Raw genomic sequence first — 23,254 nt, forward strand, 5'->3', positions numbered from 1 at the left:
GGAACTTGAAGCTCTCAACCTGCAAACCTGTCGATGAGAATGGGGATGTGCTCGGTCCTCTTTTTCCTGTAGTCCACCATTATCTCCTTTGTCTTCATCACGTTGAGGGGAGGTGGGGGGGGGCTGTTGTCCTGGCACCACACGGCCAGGTCTCTGACCTCCAGGTCTCTGATTGATGAGCTTTGAGGGCACTATGGTGTTGAACACTGAGCTGTAGTCAATGAATAGCATTCTCACATAGGTGTTCCTTTTGTCCAGGTGGGAAAGGGCAGTGTGGAGTGCAATAGAGATTGCATCATCTGTGGATCTGTTGGGGTGGTATGCAAATTGGAGTGGGTCTAGGGTTTCTGGGATAATGGTGTTGATGTGAGTCATGGCCAGCCTTTCGAAGCACTTCATGGCTACAGATGTGAGTGCTACAGATCGGTAGTCGTTTAGTACTTTAGTGTTCTTGGGCACAGGCACTACGATGGTCTGCTTAAAACATGCTTGTATTACAGACTCGGACAGGGAGAGGTTGAAAATGTAAGTGAACACACTTGCCAGTTGGTCAGCGCATGCTCGCAGTACACGTCCTGGTAATCCATCTGGCCCTACGGCCTTGTGAATGTTGACCTGTTGTAAGGTCTTACTCACATCGGCTACGGAACAGCTGGTGCTCTCAAACATGTTTCAATGTTATTTTCCTCAAAGCGAGCATAGAAGTAGTTTACCTCGTCTGGTAGGCTCGTGTCACTGGACAGCTCTCGGCTGTGCTTCCCTTTGTAGTCTGTAATGGTTTGCAAGCCCTGACACAGGGGCTTGCAAACCCCTGTCACCCCGTGACACCCCTGTTTTGCTAGCACAGACTGACACGTCGGCCATTTTGTGTGAGAATCTAGCGATATCTCTGGGACCCTCAGGATGACAAATCAGAGCAAGATTACTGAATGTAAATACATTATTTACCTTCAGAGGTGAATGTATAAAACCAGTTGCCGTGATACGTTTTTTGCTGTTGTGCACTCTCCTCAAACAATAGCATGGTCTTTTTTCACTGTAATAGCTACTGTAAATTGGACAGTGCAGTTAGATTAACAAGAAAGTTTGCCCTTACTTATAACGTCATGCTCTTCTCATTAGCGAACGTTAGCATAACCGTCCCGGTCTAGGGACACTGATCCCGTAGAGGATTTTTACCACTTACGGTTAGTACCATTTTTAATCCTCCCCCACTTAACATACTGCTAGACTAGTTGGGCCCAAGCTTGCTGCACAACATTAAACCCCATTCAGTCTGTCAACAAACAGGCCCAATAGCCATCATCACTGTTACATTCTCAGAAAGCATGAGCTCCTGACTTGGGATAATCTTTTGCAATACACAGACGCATGTCTTGTATTCAAAATTCTAAATGGCCCCGCCCCACTTAGTGCTCTTGTCAAACAGAAAACCCAAACCCTCTGCAGCAGATCCACAAGGTCTGCCATGAGAGGTCACTGTATAGTTCCCTTAAGGAAAAGCACTTTTAGTCAATCTGCTTTCTCTGTGAAAGCTTCCCATGTCTGGAACACACTGCCATCAGACACACACAATTGAAACCACTTATCACACCTTCACAAAAAACATCTAGACATGGCTAAAGGCCAATCAAACTTGTGAAAACAATCCCTAGCTGTGTATTGCCACTTTCCATGTTATCTGTTTCTTGTGAGGTATGGAAACACTTAGTTGCTTTTATGGATTTTGTTGTGATGCTTTTTGTGCTGTTGCTCTGCATGTGCTCACTGCTAATTGTTTGTCTGTATTGTTATTGGAATTGTTTTTAATAACCTGCCCAGGGACTGCAATAAAAAAATTGCCAGCTGGCTAAAACCGGCACTTTAACTGAAACGTTGATTAATATGCACTGTCCCTGTAAAGATAAAAATGAACTCAAACTCAAATGTAAAGCTGTTTGATTTGAGTATAAAAGGCATACCAATTCATCCTGTATATACAGTTGAAGTCGGAAGTTTACATACACTTAGGTTGGAGTCATTAAAACTTGTTTTTTAACCACTCCACAAATTTCTTCTTAACAAACTATAGTTTTGGCAAGTCGGTTAGGACATCTACTTTGTGCATGACGCAAGTAATGTTTCCAACAATTGTTTACAGACAGATTATTTCACTTATAATTCACTGTATCACAATTCCAGTGGGTCAGAAGTTTACATAAACTAAGTTGACTGTGCCTTTAAACAGCTTGGAAAATTCCAGAAAATTATGTCATGGCTTTAGAAGCTTCGGATAGGCTAATTGACATAATTTGAGTCAATTGGAGGTGTACCTGTGGATGTATTTCAAGGCCTACCTTCAAACTCTGCAAACTTTGCTTGTGTAACAGTATAGCTTTCATCCGTCCCCTCGCCGGGCTCGAACCAGGCACCCTCTGCACACAGACAACAGTCACCCACGAAGCATTGTTACCCATCGTGCCACAAAAGCCACGGTCCTTACAGAGCAAGGGGAACAACTACTTCAGGTCTCAGAGTGACATCACCCGATTGAAACACTATTAGCGCGCACCACCGCTAACTAGCTAGCCAATTCACATCAGTTACACTTGAAATCATGGGAAAAAGAGCCAAGACCTCAGAAAAAATGTGTAGACTTCCACAAGTCAGGTTTATCCTTTGGAGCAATTTCCAAACGCCTGAAGGTGCCACGTTCACCTGAACAAACAATAGTACGCAAGTATAAACACCATGGGACAACGCAGCCGTCATACCACTCATGGCAGGAGACGCGTTCTGTCTCCAAGAGATGAACGTACTTTGCTGCGAAAAGTGCAAATCAATCCCAGAACAACAGCAAAGGACCTTGCGAAGATGTTGGAGGATACAGGTACAAAAGTATCTATAGCCACAGTAAAACATGTCCTATATCGACATAACCTGAAAGGTCGCTCAGCAAGGAAGAAGCCACTGCTCCAAAACCACCATAAAAAAAGCCAGACTGCGGTTTGCAACTGCACATGGGGACAAAGATGGTACTTTTTGGAGAAATGTCCTCTGGTCTAATGAAACAAATATAGAACTGTTTGGCCATAATGACCATCATTATGTTTGGAGGAAAAAGGGAGAGTGTCACGTTCCTGACCTGTTTTCTGTTATTTTTGTATGTGTTTAGTTGGTCAGGGCGTGAGTTGGGGTGGGCATTCTATGTTTTATGTTTCTATGTTTAGGTCATTGGTAATTAGCCTTATATGGTTCTCAATCAGAGACAGGTGTTTGACGTTTCCTCTGATTGGGAACCATATAAAGGTAGGCTGTTCACACTGTTTGTTTGTGGGTGGTTGTCTTCCGTGTTTGTATGTATGTTCGTACCACATGGGACTGTAGCGTTTTGTTTGTAGTCTATACCTGTTCGTGCGTTCTTCGTGTTATATGTAAGTTCTCTAGTTCAGGTCTGTCATCGTTCGTTTTGTTATTTTGTAATCATTCCAAGTGTTGTTTCGTGTTCGTCTTCGTCGGTTAATAAATTCATTATGTTTTCAAAACCCGCTGCATTTTGGTCTGATCCCTGATCCCTAGAACAAGCGTTACAGAGAGGCTTGCAAGCCGAAGAACATGTTGTTGTGGGGGTGCTTTGATGCAGAAGGGTCTGGTGCACTTCACAAAATAGATAGCATCATGGGGTAGGAAAATTATCTGGATATATTGAAGCAACATCTCAAGACATCAGTCAGAAAGTTAAAGCTTGGTCGCAAATGGGTCTTCCAAGTGGACAATGACCCCAAGCATACTTCCAAAGTTGTGGCAAATGGCTTAAGGACAACAAAGTCAAGGTATTGGAGTGGCTATCACAAAGCCCTGACCTCAATCCTATAGAACATTTGTGGGCAGAACTGAAAAAGTGTGTGCGAGCAAGGAGGCCTACAAACCTGACTCGGTTGCACCAGATTTGTCAGGAGGAATGGGCCAAAATTCACCCAACTTATTGTGGGAAGATTGTGGAAGGCTACCTGAAACATTTGACCCAAGTTAAACAATTTAAAGGCAATGCTACCAAATACTAATGTGTATGTAAACTTTAAAATTAAAGCTTAAAGCTGAAATGTTTTTTTCTCTACTATTATTCAGACATTTCACATTCCTAAAATAAAGTGGTGATCCTAACTGACCTAAGACAGGGAATTTTTACTAGGATTAAATGTCAGGAATTGTGAGAAACTGAGTTTAAATGTATTTGGCTAAGGTGTATGTAAACTTCCGACGTCAACTGTAAATACAAAACATGGTCAGAAACAGATAGTTGCAAAACAATACTAAAGAAAGGCATTTGGAAAATAAAGAGTCCATTTTAAAAAGTCCCTCATCCTATCATGAATATTGTATTTGATAAAGGGTCCCATTCCCAACACAGTGTACTAAGAGAATGCACTGGCTCATCCTTTTTGAAACCACCTGATGGTGAGTTAAGTTAACCTGAGGTCAGTTTATTTCTTACAGGGATCATCAACTAGATTCCGCCGAAGGCCGATTGAAAAAATAAATGTATTGAGCAGATGGTCAGATGGTCAACATCATTTTAAATCATTTGTAGACTGCAAATTGACCGCAAGAAGCCCAAACAGATATTTGACTAAAACATAATTTCAAACGATGCTTACATTTGTATTTGATCATGTGCCTCTCTATTATGTGCAGAAATACTTGGGAACAGAATTCCCAAATTAAAATGACTCGGAGCTGATTTCCTGATGTTTTTATATTTTTTTATGTCCAACAATGAAAATGTAAAAAATAAGAATAGTACTGTTTTATACATTTTTTGCTCAGAAAACATGGGGGGCCAAATAAAACCACCATGGGCCATCAGTTGGGGAACCCTGCTTTAGGTCTTGTCTGTCTGTCATGTAGGGATTAACCTGTCTCTTTGTTTCTGCCTGTTCCTGATCCTCCTCTACCAGGGCCCAGTTCTGGACCTCCCCGGACCCAAACAAGGTGAAGATGAAAGCTCCTACGGCGCTGATCCCGGCCGACAGACAGAACACCCTCCTCCATCCCGCCAGGGATTGCTGTTCCAGGAGGGAGGGGGGACATGGTCGTAAGTATAACAGTCTTCAAGAGTGCAGTAACTTTTAGAAATGAGCCATTGGGAAGTTCTCTATTGCATACTCCTCGCGTCAAGCAGCCCAATTCTGATGTTTCTTCCACTAATTGGTCTTTTGACCAATCACATCAGATCTTTTCCAGAGCTGATCTGTTTGGTCAAAATACCAGTATTTTTTTTAAACTATCAGAATTGTGCTGCCTGTGTCAACGCAGCCATGGTGTAATAATTTGACAGTATTTAAGTAGATATATTACAAATATTAAATCATTTCTAAAAGTAGTACAGAATGAATACATTTGATTATGAAGGAAATGTCACCAGAAAGCTTAAATCTTTGGTGAGGTAACCCGTGACGATTGGAGCGACCACACCTGGGATAGTCCCGAAAGTGTTGGTGATTCTGAAAAGCACCCCCGCATACCTGAGGAAGAGAGAGAGAAAATAGAGGTTCAAATACATCCAAACATCCCAAACTCCAAACATCCAAAAGCAGTGAAAAGCAGTGAGTACGTGAGTGACTTCTTCAGTCTTCAGTGACTTAGAGTGTGATGGAATGAGTGCAAGAGAGAGAAAGTTCAGTGAAGGTCCAAAATATGCCAGAAAAGACTGGTGAGTAGGGAGAGACGTGAAGAGAAACAAGTGAAGTGACCACCTCTCAAATCGATTAAACACCCACCGTGGAGCAATGTCTATCTGGTTGATGAAGACCCCGGATGCACTGGTGCCTCCTACAGTTGAAGAGAGGGTGAGGAAGGTCACTGCCAACACGCCACTGCAGCCGGAGTAACCCACAGCAACCAGGAAGGCTGCAGGCAGCAGCAGACCTGGGGGACGAGCGGTCAACAATATACATCAATCACAGGAGGTTGATGGCTCCTTAATTGGGGAGAACGGGCTCATGGCAATTAGTAGAACGAGCTCAAATACTACATGGTTTCCAGGTGTTTGATGCCATTCCATTTGTTCCGTTCCGGCCATTATTATGAGCTGATCTCCCCTCAGCAGCCTCCTGTGACGTCAATATACATGGTCAATGTACAAACGCTGCACTTAATAGAAACACATAGGTATGGCCATTCACACAATTAACAACAACACATGTATACAGTTTATGTGATACTCTAACTGTAAGTCGGTCTGGATAAGAGCGTCTTCTAAATAACTCAAATGTAATACTCTATTAGTTCATATTTTGTTACAAAACATATTACTACAGACTAAAATATCCACTGCATGAAATAGCATCCAAAGAATCCCAAAAAAAACTGTTACATGTTTTACCAGTCAATCAATCAAACATCTGGTAAAGTCCATAAGGAACCAAGACCAGTTCTTTTCAAAATAAAAGTCCCCTCCTTGCCTGTGATAGTGAAGATCTTGCGGACCGCTGTGACACTCAACAGCTCCTTCTCCAGGAGGCTGTCTGCTACTACACCTGATATCACTGAGAAGGTCCAGCCACCCAGATAGGGCAGAGCTGAGAGAAAGGCATTCTATATAGACAGTCAGAAAGAAATAGACAATATTAACCGACAACAAAAACAACAACAGAAAGGATTGCAACTGCATTGCAGGAATAAAATATCCCGATAACATGGCATCACTTTCACCAATGTTTTATTACAGCAATGCTACAGTAGCACGGTGTAGGCCTAGGTTACAACACAACATGATTCAAGTCTCGAGACTCCTGTTCTATCCCTGTACACCGCGATATCTTAGTCATTCTCTAGTCCTATCACCTGCATACAGAGCCTAATACCACCAGGTGGAGCTCTTACCATATTTCTTACACCTATCTGGCCTTTACAGCACTCTGGAATTGAGCGTCTCACTCTGTCGCTCTCCTCTTAAAGGCGTCATCCATATAAATCATATATCCATATATATCAATGATGTGTGACTTAATGTATGATTTCGTTGGGTCTCACCTGTCGGAGGTCAAAGTGAAGTACCGTGTCCATGTAGGTGGGTAGTGAGGTGAGCAGAATGCAGTTACCCTAGTTGGCACACATCTGAGACACTATGATGGCCCACAGGGGAACAGAGAGCATCATGGGTAACAAAGGCACTGACCAGCCATGGGCACCACCCTGGGTTAGGAGCCAGAGAATTTAATTTGGTATAGAGCAGACCTAACTCACTCCATTAAATTAGTCAAAACAGGAACATTTTACATTTGGCTATAAATTCAAAAGGAAATTATCTTAACAGATAAAAATATCCCCCTGTGTGCTACCTACAGTACATCCCCCCACTAGAATCCCCATACTTTAATGAAGACAGCTTCTCCATCCTGGAGGGGGAAATCAATCATTTCCAGGCCCAGGGACATGTACTAGTCTGTTGCAACCTAAATGCCCGAACCGGACAAGAACCTGACCCCCTCAGCACACAGGGGGACAAACACCTGCCTGGAGGTGACAGCATTCCCTCCCCCATATGCCCCCCCTAGGCACAACTATGACAACATAACCAACAAAAACGGGTCGCAACACCTGCAGCTCTGTCGCATGCTGGGTATGTACATAGTCGAGGGGACTCCTATGGTAGGTACACCTATAGCTCATCTCTTGGCAGTAGTACAACCCAGAGTCTCTCAGAGCGTTCACAGGCAGCCCACTGACACACCTATCAGATCACAGCAAAATTACAGTCTACTTGAACAGAGCAATAGTCAATCATGAGGCATCAAAGCCAAAGGAACTGAGTAATATTAAGAAATGCTATATATGGAAGGAATGTAGCGTGGAAACCTACCAAAAATCAGTTAGGCAACAACAAATTCAATCCCTTTTAGACAACTTCCTGGACAAAACGTTCCACTGTAATAGTGAAGGTGTAAACCTGGCAGTAGAAAATCTTAACAGTATATTTGACCTCTCAGCTTCCCTATCAAATCTAAAAATGTCAAGCAGAAAACTGAAGAAAATGAACAACAATGACAAATGGTTTGATGAAGAATGCAAAAACTTAAGAAAGAAATTGAGAAACCTGTTCAACCAAAAACATAAAGACCCAGAAAACCTGAGTCTACGCCTTCACGATGGTGAATCATTAAAACAATACAGAAATACACTACGGATAAAGAAGGAACAGCACGTCAGAAATCAGCTCAATGTAATTGAAGAATCCATAGACTCTAACCACTTCTGGGAAAATGGGTAAACCACTTCTCCAATCTTTTTGGCTCTAACAAAGAACAAACAGCAAAAACATATACATGATCAAATACAAATCTTATAATCAACTATTAAAGACTACCAGAACCCACTGGATTCTCCAATTACCTTGAATGAACTACAAGATAAAATAAAAACCCTCCAACCCAAAAAAGCCTGTGGTGTTGATGGTATCCTCAATGAAATGATCAAATATACAGACAACAAATTCCAATTGGCTGTACTAAAACTCTTTAACTGTCACGCCCTGACCTTAGAGATCCTTTTTATGTCTCTATTTTGGTTTGGTCAGGGTGTGAGTTGGGGTGAGTATTCTATGATCTATTATTTGTATTTCTATGTTTTGGCCGGGTAGGGTTCTCAATCAGGGACAGCTGTCTATTGTTGTCTCTGATTGAGAACCATACTTAGGTATCCCTTTTCCCACCTGTCTTTGTGGGAAGTTGACTTTGTTTATGGCACATAGCCTTTAGCTTCACGGTTTGTTTTGTATAGTTTATTGTTTCGTCGGAGTATTCACCAAAATAAAATGTACGCTCACCACGCTGCACCTTGGTCCAGTTCTTTCAACGGCTGTGGCATCTGGCATTTTAACATCATGGCATCTGGCATCTTCCCCACTATTTGGAACCAAGGACTGATCACCCCAATCCACAAAAGTGGAGACAAATTTGACCCCAATAACTTCTGTGGGATATGCGTCAACAGCAACCTTGGGAAAATCCTCTGCATTATCATTAACAGCAGACTCGTACATTTCCTCAGTGAAAACAATGTACTGAGCAAATGTCAAATTGGATTTTTACCAAATTATCGTATGACAGACCATGTATTCACCATGCACACCCTAATGAACAAACAAACCGAAACAAAGGCAAAGTCTTCTCATGCTTTGTTGATTTCAAAAAAGCCTTTGACTCAATTTGGCATGAGAGTCTGCTATACAAATGGATGGAAAGTGGTGTTGGGGGAAAAACATATGACATTATAAAATCCATATACACAAACAAGTGTGCGGTTAAAATAGGCAAAAAACAAACACATTTCTTCCCACAGGGCCGTGGGGTGAAACAGGGATGCAGCTTAAGCCCCACCCTCTTCAACATATATATCAACGAATTGGCGAGGGCACTTGAATAGTCTGCAGCACCCGGCCTCACCCTACTAGAATCTGAAGTCAAATGTCTACTGTTTGCTGATGATCTGATGCTTCTGTCACCAACCAAGGAGGGCCTACAGCAGCACCTAGATCTTCTGCACAGATTCTGCCAGACCTGGGCCATGACAGTAATTCTCAGTAAGACAAAGTAAGGGTGTTCCAAAAAAGGTCCAGTCACCAGGACCACAAATACAAATTCCATCTAGACACCATTGCCCTAGAGCACACAAAAAACGATACATTCCTTGGACTAAACATCAGCGCCACAGGTAACTTCCATAACGCTGTGAACAATCTGAGAGACAAGGCAAGAAGGGCATTCTATGCCATCAAAAGGAACATAAAATTTGACATACCAATTAGGATCTGGCTAAAAATACTTGAATCAGTTATAGAACCCATTGCCCTTTATGGTTGTAAGGTCTGGGGTCCGCTCACCAACCAAGAATTCACAAAATGGGACAAACACCAAATTGAGACTCTGCATGCAGAATTCTGCAAAAATATCCCCAGTGTACAACGCAAAACACCAAATAATGCATGCAGAGCAGAATTAGGCCGATACCCGCTAATTATCAAAATCCAGAAAAGAGCCGTTAAATTATACAACCACCTAAAAGGAAGCGATTCCCAAAACTTCCATAACAAAGCCATCACCTACAGAGAGATGAACCTGGAGAAGAGTCCCCTAAGCAAGCTGGTCCTAAGGCTCTGTTCACAAACACAAACAGACCCCACAGAGCCCCAGGACATCAACACAATTAGACTCGACCAAATCATGAGAAAACAAAAAGCTAATTACTTGACACATTTTAAAGAATTAACAAAAAAACAGAGCAAACTAGAATGCTATTTGGCCCAAACAGAGAGTACACAGTGGCAGAATACCTGACCACTGTGACTGACCCAAACTTAAGGAAAGCTTTGACTATGTACAGACTCAGTGAGCATAGCCTTGCTATTGAGAAAGGCCGCTGTAGGCAGACCTGGCTCTCAAGAGAAGACAGGCTATGTGCACACTGCCCACAAAATGAGGTAGAAACTGAGCTGCACTTCCTAACCTCCTGCCAAATGTATGACCATATTAGAGACACGTATTTCCCTCAGATTACACAGATCCACAAAGAATTTGAAAACAAACCCGATTTTGATAAACTCCCATATCTACTGGGTGAAATACAACAGTGTGCCATCACAGCAGCAATATTTGTGACCTGTTGCCACAAGAAAAGGGCAACCAGTGAAGAACAAACACCACTGTAAATACAACCCACATTTATGTTTATTTATTTTCCCTTTTGTACTTTAACCATTTTCACATTGTTACAACACTGTATATATACATAATACCACATTTGTAATGTCTTTATTCTTTTGGAACTTCTGTGAGTGTAACGTTTACTGTTCATTTTTATAGTTTATTTCACTTTTGTATATTATCTACCTCACTTGCTTTGGCAATGTTAACATATGTTTCCCATGCCAATAAAAGCCCCTTGAATTAAATCGAAATGAATCGAGAGGAAGGGGATTGACTGTGAACCGATTTACAAAATGTATGACAAAGGGTCATAAAGGATAGACTGTTGTTCCCTCTTTTCCTATGGAGTTGATGATGTAATCTTTTTCTCTTGTGCTGATTCGTGGATGAGTGCCAGGCTGGTCCAACACCAGAATGAACCAGAACACTGCCCAAATGCAACCAGCACCCCCTGGTGATGAGAGACAGAGACAGAGAGACAGAGGGACGGAGTGAGAGAAAAGCCTGATTCTGTTGACATCTTCACAAAGCCAAAGGTTGTGCAGGTACAGTGTTTGTGCTGAACAAGAGAGTGTGCAGAGAAGAATTGTGAATGATAAAAAAAATTGGAAGGTATGATGTGTGTGAAAACTTCACAGGAGAACAAAATAAGAGCTGAAAATGTGGGTATGCAGAGACATGCATATATGGTGTGTGTAGGGGGAATGTATATGTTTGAGGGGTGTAATGAATGTTTATGTTTGAGGGGTGTAATGAATGTTTATGTTTGAGGGGTGTAATGAATGTATATGTTTGAGGGGTGTAATGAATGTATATGTTTGAGGGGTGTAATGAATGTATATGTTTGAGGGGTGTAATGAATGTTTATGTTTGAGGGGTGTAATGAATGTTTATGTTTGAGGGGTGTAATGAATGTTTATGTTTGAGGGGTGTAATGAATGTTTATGTTTGAGGGGTGTAATTAATGTATTATGTTTGAGGGGTGTAATGAATGTTTATGTTTGAGGGGTGTAATGAATGTTTATGTTTGAGGGGTGTAATGAATGTTTATGTTTGAGGGGTGTAATGAATGTATTATGTTTGAGGGGTGTAATGAATGTTTATGTTTGAGGGGTGTAATGAATGTATTATGTTTGAGGGGTGTAATGAATGTTTATGTTTGAGGGGTGTAATTAATGTATTATGTTTGAGGGGTGTAATGAATGTTTATGTTTGAGGGGTGTAATGAATGTTTATGTTTGAGGGGTGTAATGAATGTTTATGTTTGAGGGGTGTAATGAATGTTTATGTTTGAGGGGTGTAATGAATGTTTATGTTTGAGGGGTGTAATGAATGTATTATGTTTGAGGGGTGTAATGAATGTTTATGGTTGAGGGGTGTAATTGCTATCCAACTCTCACCAAACATGTAGAAGACAGCGGGCCAGCCCAGACTGTGACAGATGAAGCCAGTGAGGGGCAGGGCTACAAAGGCCCCAAAGTTGGCCCCTGACCCCGAAAGGGTCATAAGCCGAGACCTCTCTAGAGGGGGAGCCCAGCGAGCCCACATGGCCATCATGGCCGGGAACGTCACCCCCTGAGGACATACAAACACAGAGCGATACACACTGATTTAAATGAACCATTCTTATGGCACTGAAATGAACAATATACCTTGGTGTTTTATGGAAAATAATGACCATATGGCTATATGTATACGATAAATACGGTTGTTTATACAATCAAATGCTCATCCAGTTCATTGCTGATGACAGAATGAGATTGACCCCTACTCTGCACACATGAAGCCTCTTACCTCCCCAAATCCCTCCAGTGCCCGTAAGCCAAACAGCCAGTAGGGCCCTAGCTGCGCTGCCAGGGGGGTGAGGAGGGTGAGGGCTGCGGTGCCCATCACCCCTCCCCCCAGGAAGATACTCCACCCAAAGTGTCCGGCCAGGTAACCCCCGGGGATCTGTGTCACCAGGTAGCCAAAGAAGAACACCCCCAGCAGCAGGCCCTGAGTCAGAGAATCCCACAAATACAGAGGTGTCTGAGCGAGAGAGAGAGAGAGACAGAGAGACGTAAATGAGCATTAGTGTTACGTATGAGTTTGTGAGTGTCTTCGCATGTGCATTATGTCCAGTATGCATGGATCATGTTTGTGTGAAGCCTATTTATGTACTGTAATATATAAGCTATAATTAGGCAATAAGGCCTGGGGGGGGGGTATGGCCAATATACTACGGCTATGGGCTGTTCTTAGGCGCAACGTAACGAGGAGTGCCTGGACACAGCATTTAGCTGTGGTATATTTGCCATATATCACAAACCTCCGAGGTGCCTTATTGCTATTATAAACTGGTTACCAATGTAATTAAATAAGTCAAATAAATGTTTTGCCATACCATTGGTATACGGTCTGATGGATGTCAGCCAATCAACATTCAGGTCTCGAACCACCCAGTTTACAATATATGATATAATATGCATGTAGAGTATACTACTATAGGTCTAGTTGATACTTTGGAAGAGCTGGTACTTACCCCATCTGGTTGGTCTGGGGTTTGGCTGCCATTGCCGTGGGAGGAAACTGGGCACTCATGGCCACCTGAGCTGTTGAGAGATGGTTGGCTTTTGGTCCCATTGACCATGGCAACACTTAGATTGACACGGAGACCGTAGACGACGGAGGATCCAAAGAACATCATGATGGCCAGATTGCAGAGTGCAGAGCAACATTGTGGCGGTACTGTTAGACACGACGACAACATGTGCCCAATCACACCTCACAGTCTATCTGAAAACACTCAAAGATGACTAAAGATGACACTTAAAGATGACTATTTAGACCGTGTTAGTAGTAAATCTACTCTAGCTAACGAGGAGTACATGACACTTAAATTACATATTTCACTAGCACACTGTTAGTTATGATGTAATAAGCAAAATCATAGGGGCGAATCCGAACTTCCACGTAGGTCAAATGTTCGCTAAGTCACCCACTGACATCAATGCCCATTACTGACAAAACACTTGATATGACTTCATTCAACTATCAGAAGGTTATCATTACATAATGAAGCACTACTAGCACATCCATGCTGCTGAGTGCTGACTACGCAAAAGAGCAACCAAAACAAGTTAAGACACCTGAATCATCAACATCCACCACTTCTTTTTTAAGTAGGGGTGTAGTATCTCCACTCTCGTTCAGTGGGGAGGAGTTGATGGAGTATCCATTTTGCCGAGCCATTGCAACCACCAGTCAGGTGACGGCCAGAGAGAGGAATGAAGTGAGGGTGATCTGAGGTCACCTAACCATAGTGTCCTAAGAAAATCTGCTAGATAGAAAAACAGCAAGAGTCAGCATGAACAATTGCTAGACATTCAGCCTCATGCACGTACGCACGCACGCACGCACACACACATACACACAGACGGGTCAAGACTACAGATACAGGCTGGACAAGCATTTCGCTACACCGAACATAACATCTGTTAAATATGTGTATGTGAGCAATCAAATTTGATTTGATTTCGATATGAGAATGACCATGAATAGGAAGGCCAATGGTCCTTATAGTGTTCAATGTAATTGGCCGAGCATGCCAAGACAAAAGTATTTAGTTCCTTAGCTACAATGGCCAGACGACAACAACTTACTGACTTCAAAGAAATCCATTGGAGATTGTGCAACAATTACAAAACCCCTGACAAGTCAAAGAGATCCAACATAGACACACATGTATATAACATTATGTTTTGCTCTTTATATCGAGGAATGTTTAGATAGAGAAAAAGGTTTGACCAATTACCACAAATTGGACTGGATGGACCAGATAGTTATTCACTTGCGGTTATTGAGGTTCTAGACCTAGATCCTAGGACTGGAGAGCATCATATATACATTCTTCTTCTTCAGATGATGAGGATGATGATGCTCCAAATAGTTTTACGCTAGCTGGTGATGTGGATTATCCATGTGCAGACAAAAACAAGACGGGAAACAAATACCAGACTGTGAGTTATGGCCTATGTAAAGTCAGTCACAGACACATGACTTGTATGATTTTTCATAGCTACTTCTTTTAGTGCTGGACAAGTAGTACGCAATACATCTGACCTCAGAATATACAGTATATCACAAAAGTGAGTACACCCCTCACATTTTTGTAAATATTTGAGTATATCTTTTCATGTGATAACACTGAAGAAATGACACTTTGCTACAATGTAAAGTAGTGAGTGTATAGCTTGTATAACAGTGTACATTTGCTGTCCCCTCAAAATAACTCGACACACAGCCATTAATGTCTAAACCGCTGGCAACAAAAGTGAGTACACCCCTAAGTGAAAATGTCCAAATTGGGCCCAATTAGCCATTTTCCCTCCCCGGTGTCATGTGACTTGTTAGTGTTACAAGGTCTCAGGTGTTAATGGGTAGCAGGTGTGTTAAATTTGGTGTCATCGCTCTCACACTCCCTCATACTGACTGGTCACTGGAAGTTCAACATGGCACCTCATGGCAAAGAACTCTCTGAGGATCTGAAAATGGGATCTGAATTGTTGCTCTACATAAAGATGGCCTGGGCTATAAGAAGATTGCCAAGACCCTGAAACTGAGCTGCAGCACGGTGGCCAAGACCATACAGCGGTTTAACTGGACAGGTTCCACTCAGAACAGGCCTCGCCATGGTCAACCAAAGAAGTTGAGTGCACGTGCTCAGCGTCATATCCAGAGGTTGTCTTTGGGAAATAGACGTATGAGTGCTGCCAGCATTGCTGCAGAGGTTGAAGGGGTGGGGGGTCAGCCTGTCAGTGCTCAGACCATACGCCGTATACTGCATCAAATTGGTTTGCATGGCTGTCGTCCCAGAAGGAAGCCTCTTCTAAAGATGATGCACAAGAAAGCCCGCAAACAGTTTGCTGAAGACAAGCAGACTAAGGACATGGATTACTGGAACCATGTCCTGTGGTCTGATGAGACCAAGATAAACTTATTTGGTTCAGATGATGTCAAGCGTGTATGGCGGCAACCAGGTGAGGAGTACAAAGACAAGTGTGTCTTGCCTACAGTCAAGCATGGTGGTGGGAGTGTCATGGTCTGGGGCTGCATGAGTGCTGCCGGCACTGGGGAGCTACAGTTCATTGAGGGAAACATGAATGCCAACATGTACTGTGACATACTGAAGCAGAGCATGATCCCCTGCTTTCAGAGACTGGGCCGCAGAGCAGTATTCCAACATGATAACGACCCCAAACACATCTCCGATACAACCACTGCCTTGCTAATGAAGCTGAGGGTAAAGGTGATGGACTGGCCAAGCATGTCTCCAGACCTAAACCCTATTGAGCATCTGTGGGGCATCCTCAAATGGAAGGTGGAGGAGTGCAAGGTCTCTAACATCCACCAGCTCCGTTTTGTCGTCATGGAGGAGTGGAAGAGGACTCCAGTGGCAACCTGTGAAGCTCTGGTGAACTCCATGCCCAAGAGGGTTAAGGCAGTGCTGGAAAATGATGGTGGCCACACAAAATATTGACACTTTGGGCCCAATTTGGACATTTTCACTTAGGGGTGTACTCACTTTTGTTGCCAGCGATTTAGACATTAATGGCTGTGTGTTGAGTTATTTTGAGGGGACAGCAAATTTACACTGTTATACGAGCTGTACACTCACTACTTTACATTGAAGCAAAGTGTCATTTCTTCAGTGTTGTCACATGAAAAGATATACTCAAATTTTTACAAAAATGTGAGGGGTGTACTCACTTTTGTGATATACTGTAGGTCTTTCCAATAAATGAAATGAAGTAGTAGACTTGGCCTCTCCTCCACTCTGTGACTTGTGCAGACTGACCAAAAGCAGATGTGAACCTAGTGTATGTGCAGACAAACAAAACTTTCCCAGGTTACCATTGGAGGAACAGAGAATGTATGTTAAGCAGGTCAGCTGATGATGGGATGGAATAGAATGACTAATGTAATACCTCTTGACATGGTGTAGGTGAAATTTAAGGTGAATAAAAAATGTATTCAGTTTGGAGTGATTAACACAACGCTTAGCATATTTATGTTTTTCCTTTTCTGTAATACACATTCAGATTCAAATTCAGAAAACTAGAATCTCCTCAATTTGTAACTAAACCAAGATGATTTTGATTGATGTGATCAACGACTGCTCTACTTTTTGTTCACCATGAAATTCCAATTACACATGGTTAGACTCAAAAATCTATGTGCAATTTTTTTTTGCGTGTTTACGATTCGGAGAAACCGGTAGTCACATGACCCCAAAAAGTTTTTCTCTTCGGTGACGCGATTATGAATTTGCACCAATGACTGTATATATTAATTTGCACCTAAGTCTACAGCACAAGATAAATGCAGCTAGTTTGCACATTGCGTAACAAGCTGCTCCGTATGATTTGGAAATCGATGGTTATTTCCCAAGTTCCTTCCTGGTTGCATTAGTTTGTAATGTAACAAGTTATTGCGCTCAGTGGTGGTGATTCCTGAACAGTAAGTAGCAGTTTATTGTGTAGTTTCCGTTTTTATCTGTGAAACACGACCAGCCAGAAATAGATAAGGCCAACTGTCAAGCTATGCTGTTGTCTACTGTAGCAAACCAAACTGGTTTGTTATGAAAGTAAGGTAGGTAGTTTTTTTAAAATTTAACTAGGCAAATTCTTATTTACAATGATGGCCTAGGAACAGTGGGTTAACTGTCTTGTTCAGGGATAGAATAACGGATTTTTACCTTGTCGGGGATTTGATCTAGCAACCTTTCAGTTACTGGCCGAACACTCTAACCACTAGGCTACCTGCCTCCCCATAGTTACACATGATATGCAAAGATGTCATAGACTCAGTCAGACCTTTTGGGAAAATGGGTAATTGTTGTTCATTCTGGCTTTGTTTTGTTCTTGTGAAGCTCACACAGCCATATTTCATGATTTGACAACATGTAAAACCCCTACCAAACAAGAATCGCAGCTTTAAAGGTATAATCTGTCAGTCCTTGCATTCATTGCTACCTATGCATCTGAGAGAAGATACATTTCCCCAGCCCCATCACTCAGTTTAAAAAACAAAGTGGCAGGGCCAGGCTGTTGAAATAACATATTTGAACACGTCCAGCAAAAAACATCACACTCACACTGTTTTATTGTTAGTTCACTAACTGTCTGGTCCTCTTCGTTACATTCATTTCAAGGTTCAAGATGACCACACTTCTTAGCTTGCTCCTCGGGGCTGGTCCACTACTGTTACTTGCCCTAAACCCAGTACATGGATCTGACAATGCCACCCTCCCATTGGTTCTTTGGCACGGAATGGGTAAGCACTTGAGATGAATAATGCAACAACATCATGTTTCACATACAGCAGTGGTGTTTCTCAGTGTGGCAGAGTAGCAAAATAAGCAACTGATGGCCACTTCCTATATTTGCATGTGGCCCTTAGACAAGTCATGATATGGCAGTTAGTGTACATTAATAGTTTTTTTCCACCCAAAACTCTATATCAATCAATTTTTCACATTTTGTTTTTTCATCAGAAATGATTGATTTTGAGTTCCCAGATTTTTAGATTCCTAGTTTTTGTTGTTGCAAAATGCTTTATATGCGTTGTTTAGCTGGAATGGAATGTTCGTATCCTGTAATTTGACTGTGATATGTGGTTGTCTCACCTAGCTATCTGAAGATGAATGCACTTACTGTAAGTCGCTCTGGATAAGAGCGTCTGCTAAATGACTCAAATGTCAAATGTAAATGATTTACATACAGGCTCATATTACTGTATTGAATAATACCAAAATATATTTTTCAAATATGTCACAAATGTATCAGTTCTTTAACAAAAAAAATGAAGTTATTTGTTACATTGTACTGTGTAAATCCTAGTACTACTTATTTTTCTGAGAGTGAGGTGGATATGTAACATTTAGCAAAAAACACCATTTGTCTGTCATTGAACAACACCGTGCAATGATTAGATAGTGAAAAAACCAATCTCTTTCATAATTTCTTGAAACAACAAAAGCAAATTTACCAACATTTCTGAAAATGGATATATAGCATTTTGGATATGAAACTCTTCATATGGGGACTCTGGGTTCTTGTTTCGGTGTCTACATAGGAGACAGCTGTTGCAACCCTCTCAGCATGGGCTCTATAAAGAAGATGATCGAGGAAACCATCCCTGGAATTGACGTCCTGTCACTAATGATTGGCAAGACTGTCAGTCAGGTACTTTCCAATCTGTGGTGGACAGCCATACCCTGTGGTGACCGGTGTGAATGCTTGCCTTTGCTCCAGCCAAGCCTGATTCTACTAATGAAAGCTTTGATTGAATTTCATAAGTAGATTTGGGTGTATTACTGCAAGTAGCTTAGTGGTTAAGAGTGTTGGGCCAGTAATTGAAAGGTTTCTGGTTTGAATCCCCGAGCCAGCAAGGTGGAAAAATCTGCCGTTCTGCAGATTTGATGTCGATTAAGACACCCCCTGCACATCTCTGATTCAGAGATTAAATGCAGAAGACACATTTCAGTTGAATGCGTTCAATTGTGCAACTGACTAGGTATCCCCTTTCCCTACTGTGTGGCTGGAGCAAAAGCCTGCATCCATGCCAGCCCTTGCACGCTAAAATCACTCACCCTTGATCTTTTTTTTTTTTTTTTTTTTAGATGTGGTGTTTCTGTTTGTCAACATTGTTACTGTCCCAACATGAACATCCTCATATCTACCCCTCAGGACACAGAGAATGGTTTCTTCATGGATGTCAATGAGCAGGTGTCCATGGTGTGCAGCCAGCTGGCCCAGGATCCCAAACTGAAGGATGGCTACAATGCCATGGGCTTCTCCCAGGGAGGACAGTTCCTGTAAGTAGTGTCTCTGGGTCCGTACTCACAAAGCCTCTCAGGATGCTTTTTGAACGTTTATTTTTTTTTATACATGAATTAGAGCTGCAGTATGTGCCGATTCCAGCCCAACACTTGCACACTTATTCAACCAATGTAGTTAAATCAGGTGTCTTAGAGCTGAGGTGGAACAAAAGCCTGCAGAGTGGCCCATCACCTGGTTAAAGTACTTTATACACGAGACAAGAAGATGTAATTCTCAGTTCTTCGCCTTTTCACCCCCCCCCCCCCCCCAGGAGGGCAGTGGCGCAGCGCTGTCCATCTCCTCCAATGAAAACCCTGATCTCTGTTGGGGGACAACAACAAGGTAACGGCACCATGGCAACAGTGACATAATCCCTTGCCTTGTCTCTTTTCATTGTCTTTCATTCACTTCCTGACAGTTTTGAAATGATCCTATTCTCCACATTCGCAGGGGTGTATGGTCTCCCTAAATGCCCTGGAGAGAGCTCCCATATCTGTGACTGGATTCGCAAGAAACTCAACTCAGGAGCCTACACCGATATTGTGCAAAAACAGTGAGTGTAGAATTGATTTACAACTCAAAAACAGTGAGCGTAGAATTGATTTACAACTCAAAAACAGTGAGCGTAGAATTGATGTACAACTCAAAAAGAAGTGAGTGTAGAATTGATTTACAACTCAAAAACAGTGAGTGTAGAATTGATTTGACAACTCAAAAACAGTGAGTGTAGAATTGATTTACAACTCAAAAACAGTGAGTGTAGAATTGATTTACAACTCAAAAACAGTGAGTGTAGAATTGATTTACAACTCAAAAACAGTGAGTGTAGACTATATTTCAACTCATTCAGAGTGCAATTCTTATGTTTGAGACGAATCAGCAATATCCAGATGTATATATCCAACAGTATGTTATGACATAGTTACTGTACGTTTTGAGACGAGGTACAAAGAGAAAGGGCTTTGTGTATTGTGTGGTTGTTATCCAGTGAGTCATTTTGGAATCCTTGTGTCTTTATCAGCTTGGTGCAGGCACAGTACTGGCACGACCCACTGAACGACGACCAGTACAAAAAACACAGCCTCTTCCTGGCTGATATCAATCAGGAGCGGGTTAGTATGGCTCTAGTATGGTGTTAGTATATGTTTTCAGAATCAGACGTTGCTATTTGATTGCTCATACAGTGCTGTTTATATTCAATATTCTCCTGAGAACTCTCCATCGCTGTATTCCAATTCAATTCCATTCAATTCATCTGCTGCCATTCACCCCACAGGTGGTGAACGAGACTTACAAGAAGAACCTCCAGCTGCTGGACAAGTTTGTGATGGTCAAGTTCTTGCAGGACAGTGTTGTGGATCCAGCTGACACTGAGGTAAATACTGGACACATTGTGACAACCTCTCTTGATGTACTGTCCTCCTCCTACACTGTAATTACTGATGCTAATAGGCAATATGTATTTTGTATACAATCTATTTTTCATAGTGGTTTGGGTTTCTGAAAACGGGTCAGGCAAAAGAGACCGAGACGCTTCAGGAGAGTGTTCTCTATAAAGAGGTAAAACCCACATCATGTTTACTCATCTTCAAACACAGACATGTACACTATACAGTATATACAAAAGTTTGTGGACCGCCCTTCAAATTAATGGATTCGGCTATTTCAGCCACAACCGTTGCTGACAAAAAAAAAATCAAGCACACCGCCATGCAATCTCCATAGACAAACATTGGCAGTAGAATGGCCTTCCTAAAGAGCTCAGTTACTTTCAACGTGGCACCGTCATAGGATGTCACCTTTCCACCACGTCAGGGCGTCAAATTTCTGCCCTGCTAGAGCTGCCCCGGTCAACTCTAAGTGCTGTTATTGTGAAGTGGAAACGTCTAGGAGCAACAACAGTTCAGCTGCGAAGTGGTAGGCCACACAAGTTCACAGAACAGGACCGCCAAGTGCTGAAGCATGTACCGTGTAACAATCGTCTGTCCTCGGTTGCAACACTCGCTACAGAATTCCAAACTGCCCGGAGAAGCAATATCAGCACAATAACTGTTTGTCGGGAGCTTCATGGAATGGGTTTCCATGGCTGAGCAGCCTCACACAAGCCTAAGATCACCATGTGCAATGCCAAGCGTCGTCTTGAGTGCTGTAAAGCGCGCCGCCATTGAACTCTGGAGCAGAGGAAACACATTCTCTGGAGTGATGAATCATGCTTCACCATCTAGCAGTGCGATGGATTAATCTGGGTTTGGCAGATGCGATGCCAGGAGAACACTACCTGCCCCAATGCATAGTGCCAACTGTAAAGTTTGGTGGAGGAGGAATATTGGTCTTTGGCTGTTTTTCATGGTTCGGGCTAGGCCCCTTTGTTCCAGTAAAGGGAAATCTTAATGCTACAGCACACAATGACATTCTAGACAATTCTGTGCTTCCAACTTTGTGGCAACAGTTTGGGGAAGGCCCTTTCCTGTTTCAGCATGACAATGCCACCGTGCAGAAAGCGAGGTCCATACAGAAATGGTTTGTTGAGATCGGTGTGGAAGAACTTGACTGGCCTGCACAGAGCCCTGACCTCAATCCCATCGAACACCTTTGGGATGAATTGGAACACCGACTGCGGGCCTGGCCTAATCGCCCAACCTCATTAATGCTCTTGTGGTCGAATGGAGTCCCCTTCAGCAATGTTCCAACATCTAGCATCTCCCGGGTGGCGCAGTGGTCTAGGGCACTGCATCGCAGTGCTAGCTGCGCCACCAGAGTCTCTGGGTTCACGCCCAGGCTCTGTCGCAACCGGGAGGTCCGTGGGGCGACGCACAATTGGCATAGCGTTAGGCCGGTAGGGATATCCTTGTCTCAGTATGTAAAAAAAAAGAAAGCCTTCCCAGAAGTGGAGACGAACTCCATATTAATGCCCATGACTTTGGAATGAGATGTATGACTAGCAGGTGTCCACATACTTTTGGCCATGTAGAGTATTTTCATGTATTCAACTCATATTGTAATGTATGTGATATTGTATTGAGACATTGAATATATTTTCAGGATCGTCTTGGACTGGCAGCGATGGATGCAGCTGGAAAGCTGGATTTCCTGGGTACAGAAGGAGATCACCTCCAGTTCACCAGGGAGTGGTTCAACGCCAAACTAGTGCCTTACCTGCGCTAAATACACCCAGCTACCTGCGCTAAATACACCTAGCTATCTACACTCTGACTCAAGTTAGCATGCGCACAACTATTGCACTATCGCACAACTGTGCATTCCTATCATATCGATACCATCCTGCTGATGAATCTAATGCACAACTTATGATTTTTAAAACGCTGATTTTACCCATTTAATGTACTACCACAGAAAATTAAGTTAGTCTTAGTTGGTTCCCAGAGATGCATTGGTGGTCTAATTGGGGGACGTGTATTAAAGTTTACATTTGATCATTTTTGTTTAGCGCCATTTTGGAATAAAAATGTACGTTATAAAACTTAAAGGTAGTGTGTGTAATGGTAAATAACAAACTAATGATGTTAGATAATCACTGGTTCTGGACTGGGCTAATATTCGCTAGTGTTGGTTTACCCAGCTCTCCTTGTGAAAAGTGGTAAACAATGGCTCTCTGGGAAAATTTGCTAAAAACATAAGGGCACATCACACAAATCCCCCCCCCTCATTCCATATTTAGCCTGAAGCAGATGAGGAAAAACACCCAAG

At 42.4% G+C, this 23,254-nt stretch overlaps 1 protein-coding gene and 1 pseudogene across 3 annotated transcripts; one reads left to right on the plus strand and one right to left on the minus strand.

The window, feature by feature from the left end:
- Positions 1–4,735: 4,735 nt before the first annotated feature.
- On the minus strand, positions 4,736–14,639 carry LOC129831322 (sialin-like; annotated as a pseudogene).
- LOC129831321 (palmitoyl-protein thioesterase 1-like) lies at positions 11,131–23,033 on the plus strand. 3 transcript variants are annotated; one of them, XM_055894625.1, is made up of 10 exons: positions 11,131–11,230; positions 17,878–17,999; positions 18,801–18,910; positions 19,415–19,542; positions 19,818–19,888; positions 19,997–20,099; positions 20,568–20,658; positions 20,823–20,921; positions 21,035–21,106; positions 22,589–23,033. In XM_055894625.1, the coding sequence occupies exons 2-10, from the start codon at positions 17,885–17,887 to the stop codon at positions 22,709–22,711; spliced, it is 912 nt and encodes a 303-aa protein (XP_055750600.1). In that variant the 5' UTR covers positions 11,131–11,230; positions 17,878–17,884; the 3' UTR covers positions 22,712–23,033. The 3 variants fall into 3 exon arrangements, with proteins under 3 accessions (XP_055750600.1, XP_055750599.1, XP_055750598.1); XM_055894624.1 differs by lacking the exon at positions 11,131–11,230 and adding an exon at positions 17,026–17,183; XM_055894623.1 differs by lacking the exon at positions 11,131–11,230 and adding an exon at positions 17,208–17,315.
- The last annotated feature ends 221 nt before the right edge of the window (positions 23,034–23,254 follow it).

Source organism: Salvelinus fontinalis, chromosome 32 (genome assembly GCF_029448725.1).
Source record: "Salvelinus fontinalis isolate EN_2023a chromosome 32, ASM2944872v1, whole genome shotgun sequence".
In the NCBI taxonomy this organism is placed as follows: Eukaryota; Metazoa; Chordata; class Actinopteri; order Salmoniformes; family Salmonidae; genus Salvelinus; species Salvelinus fontinalis.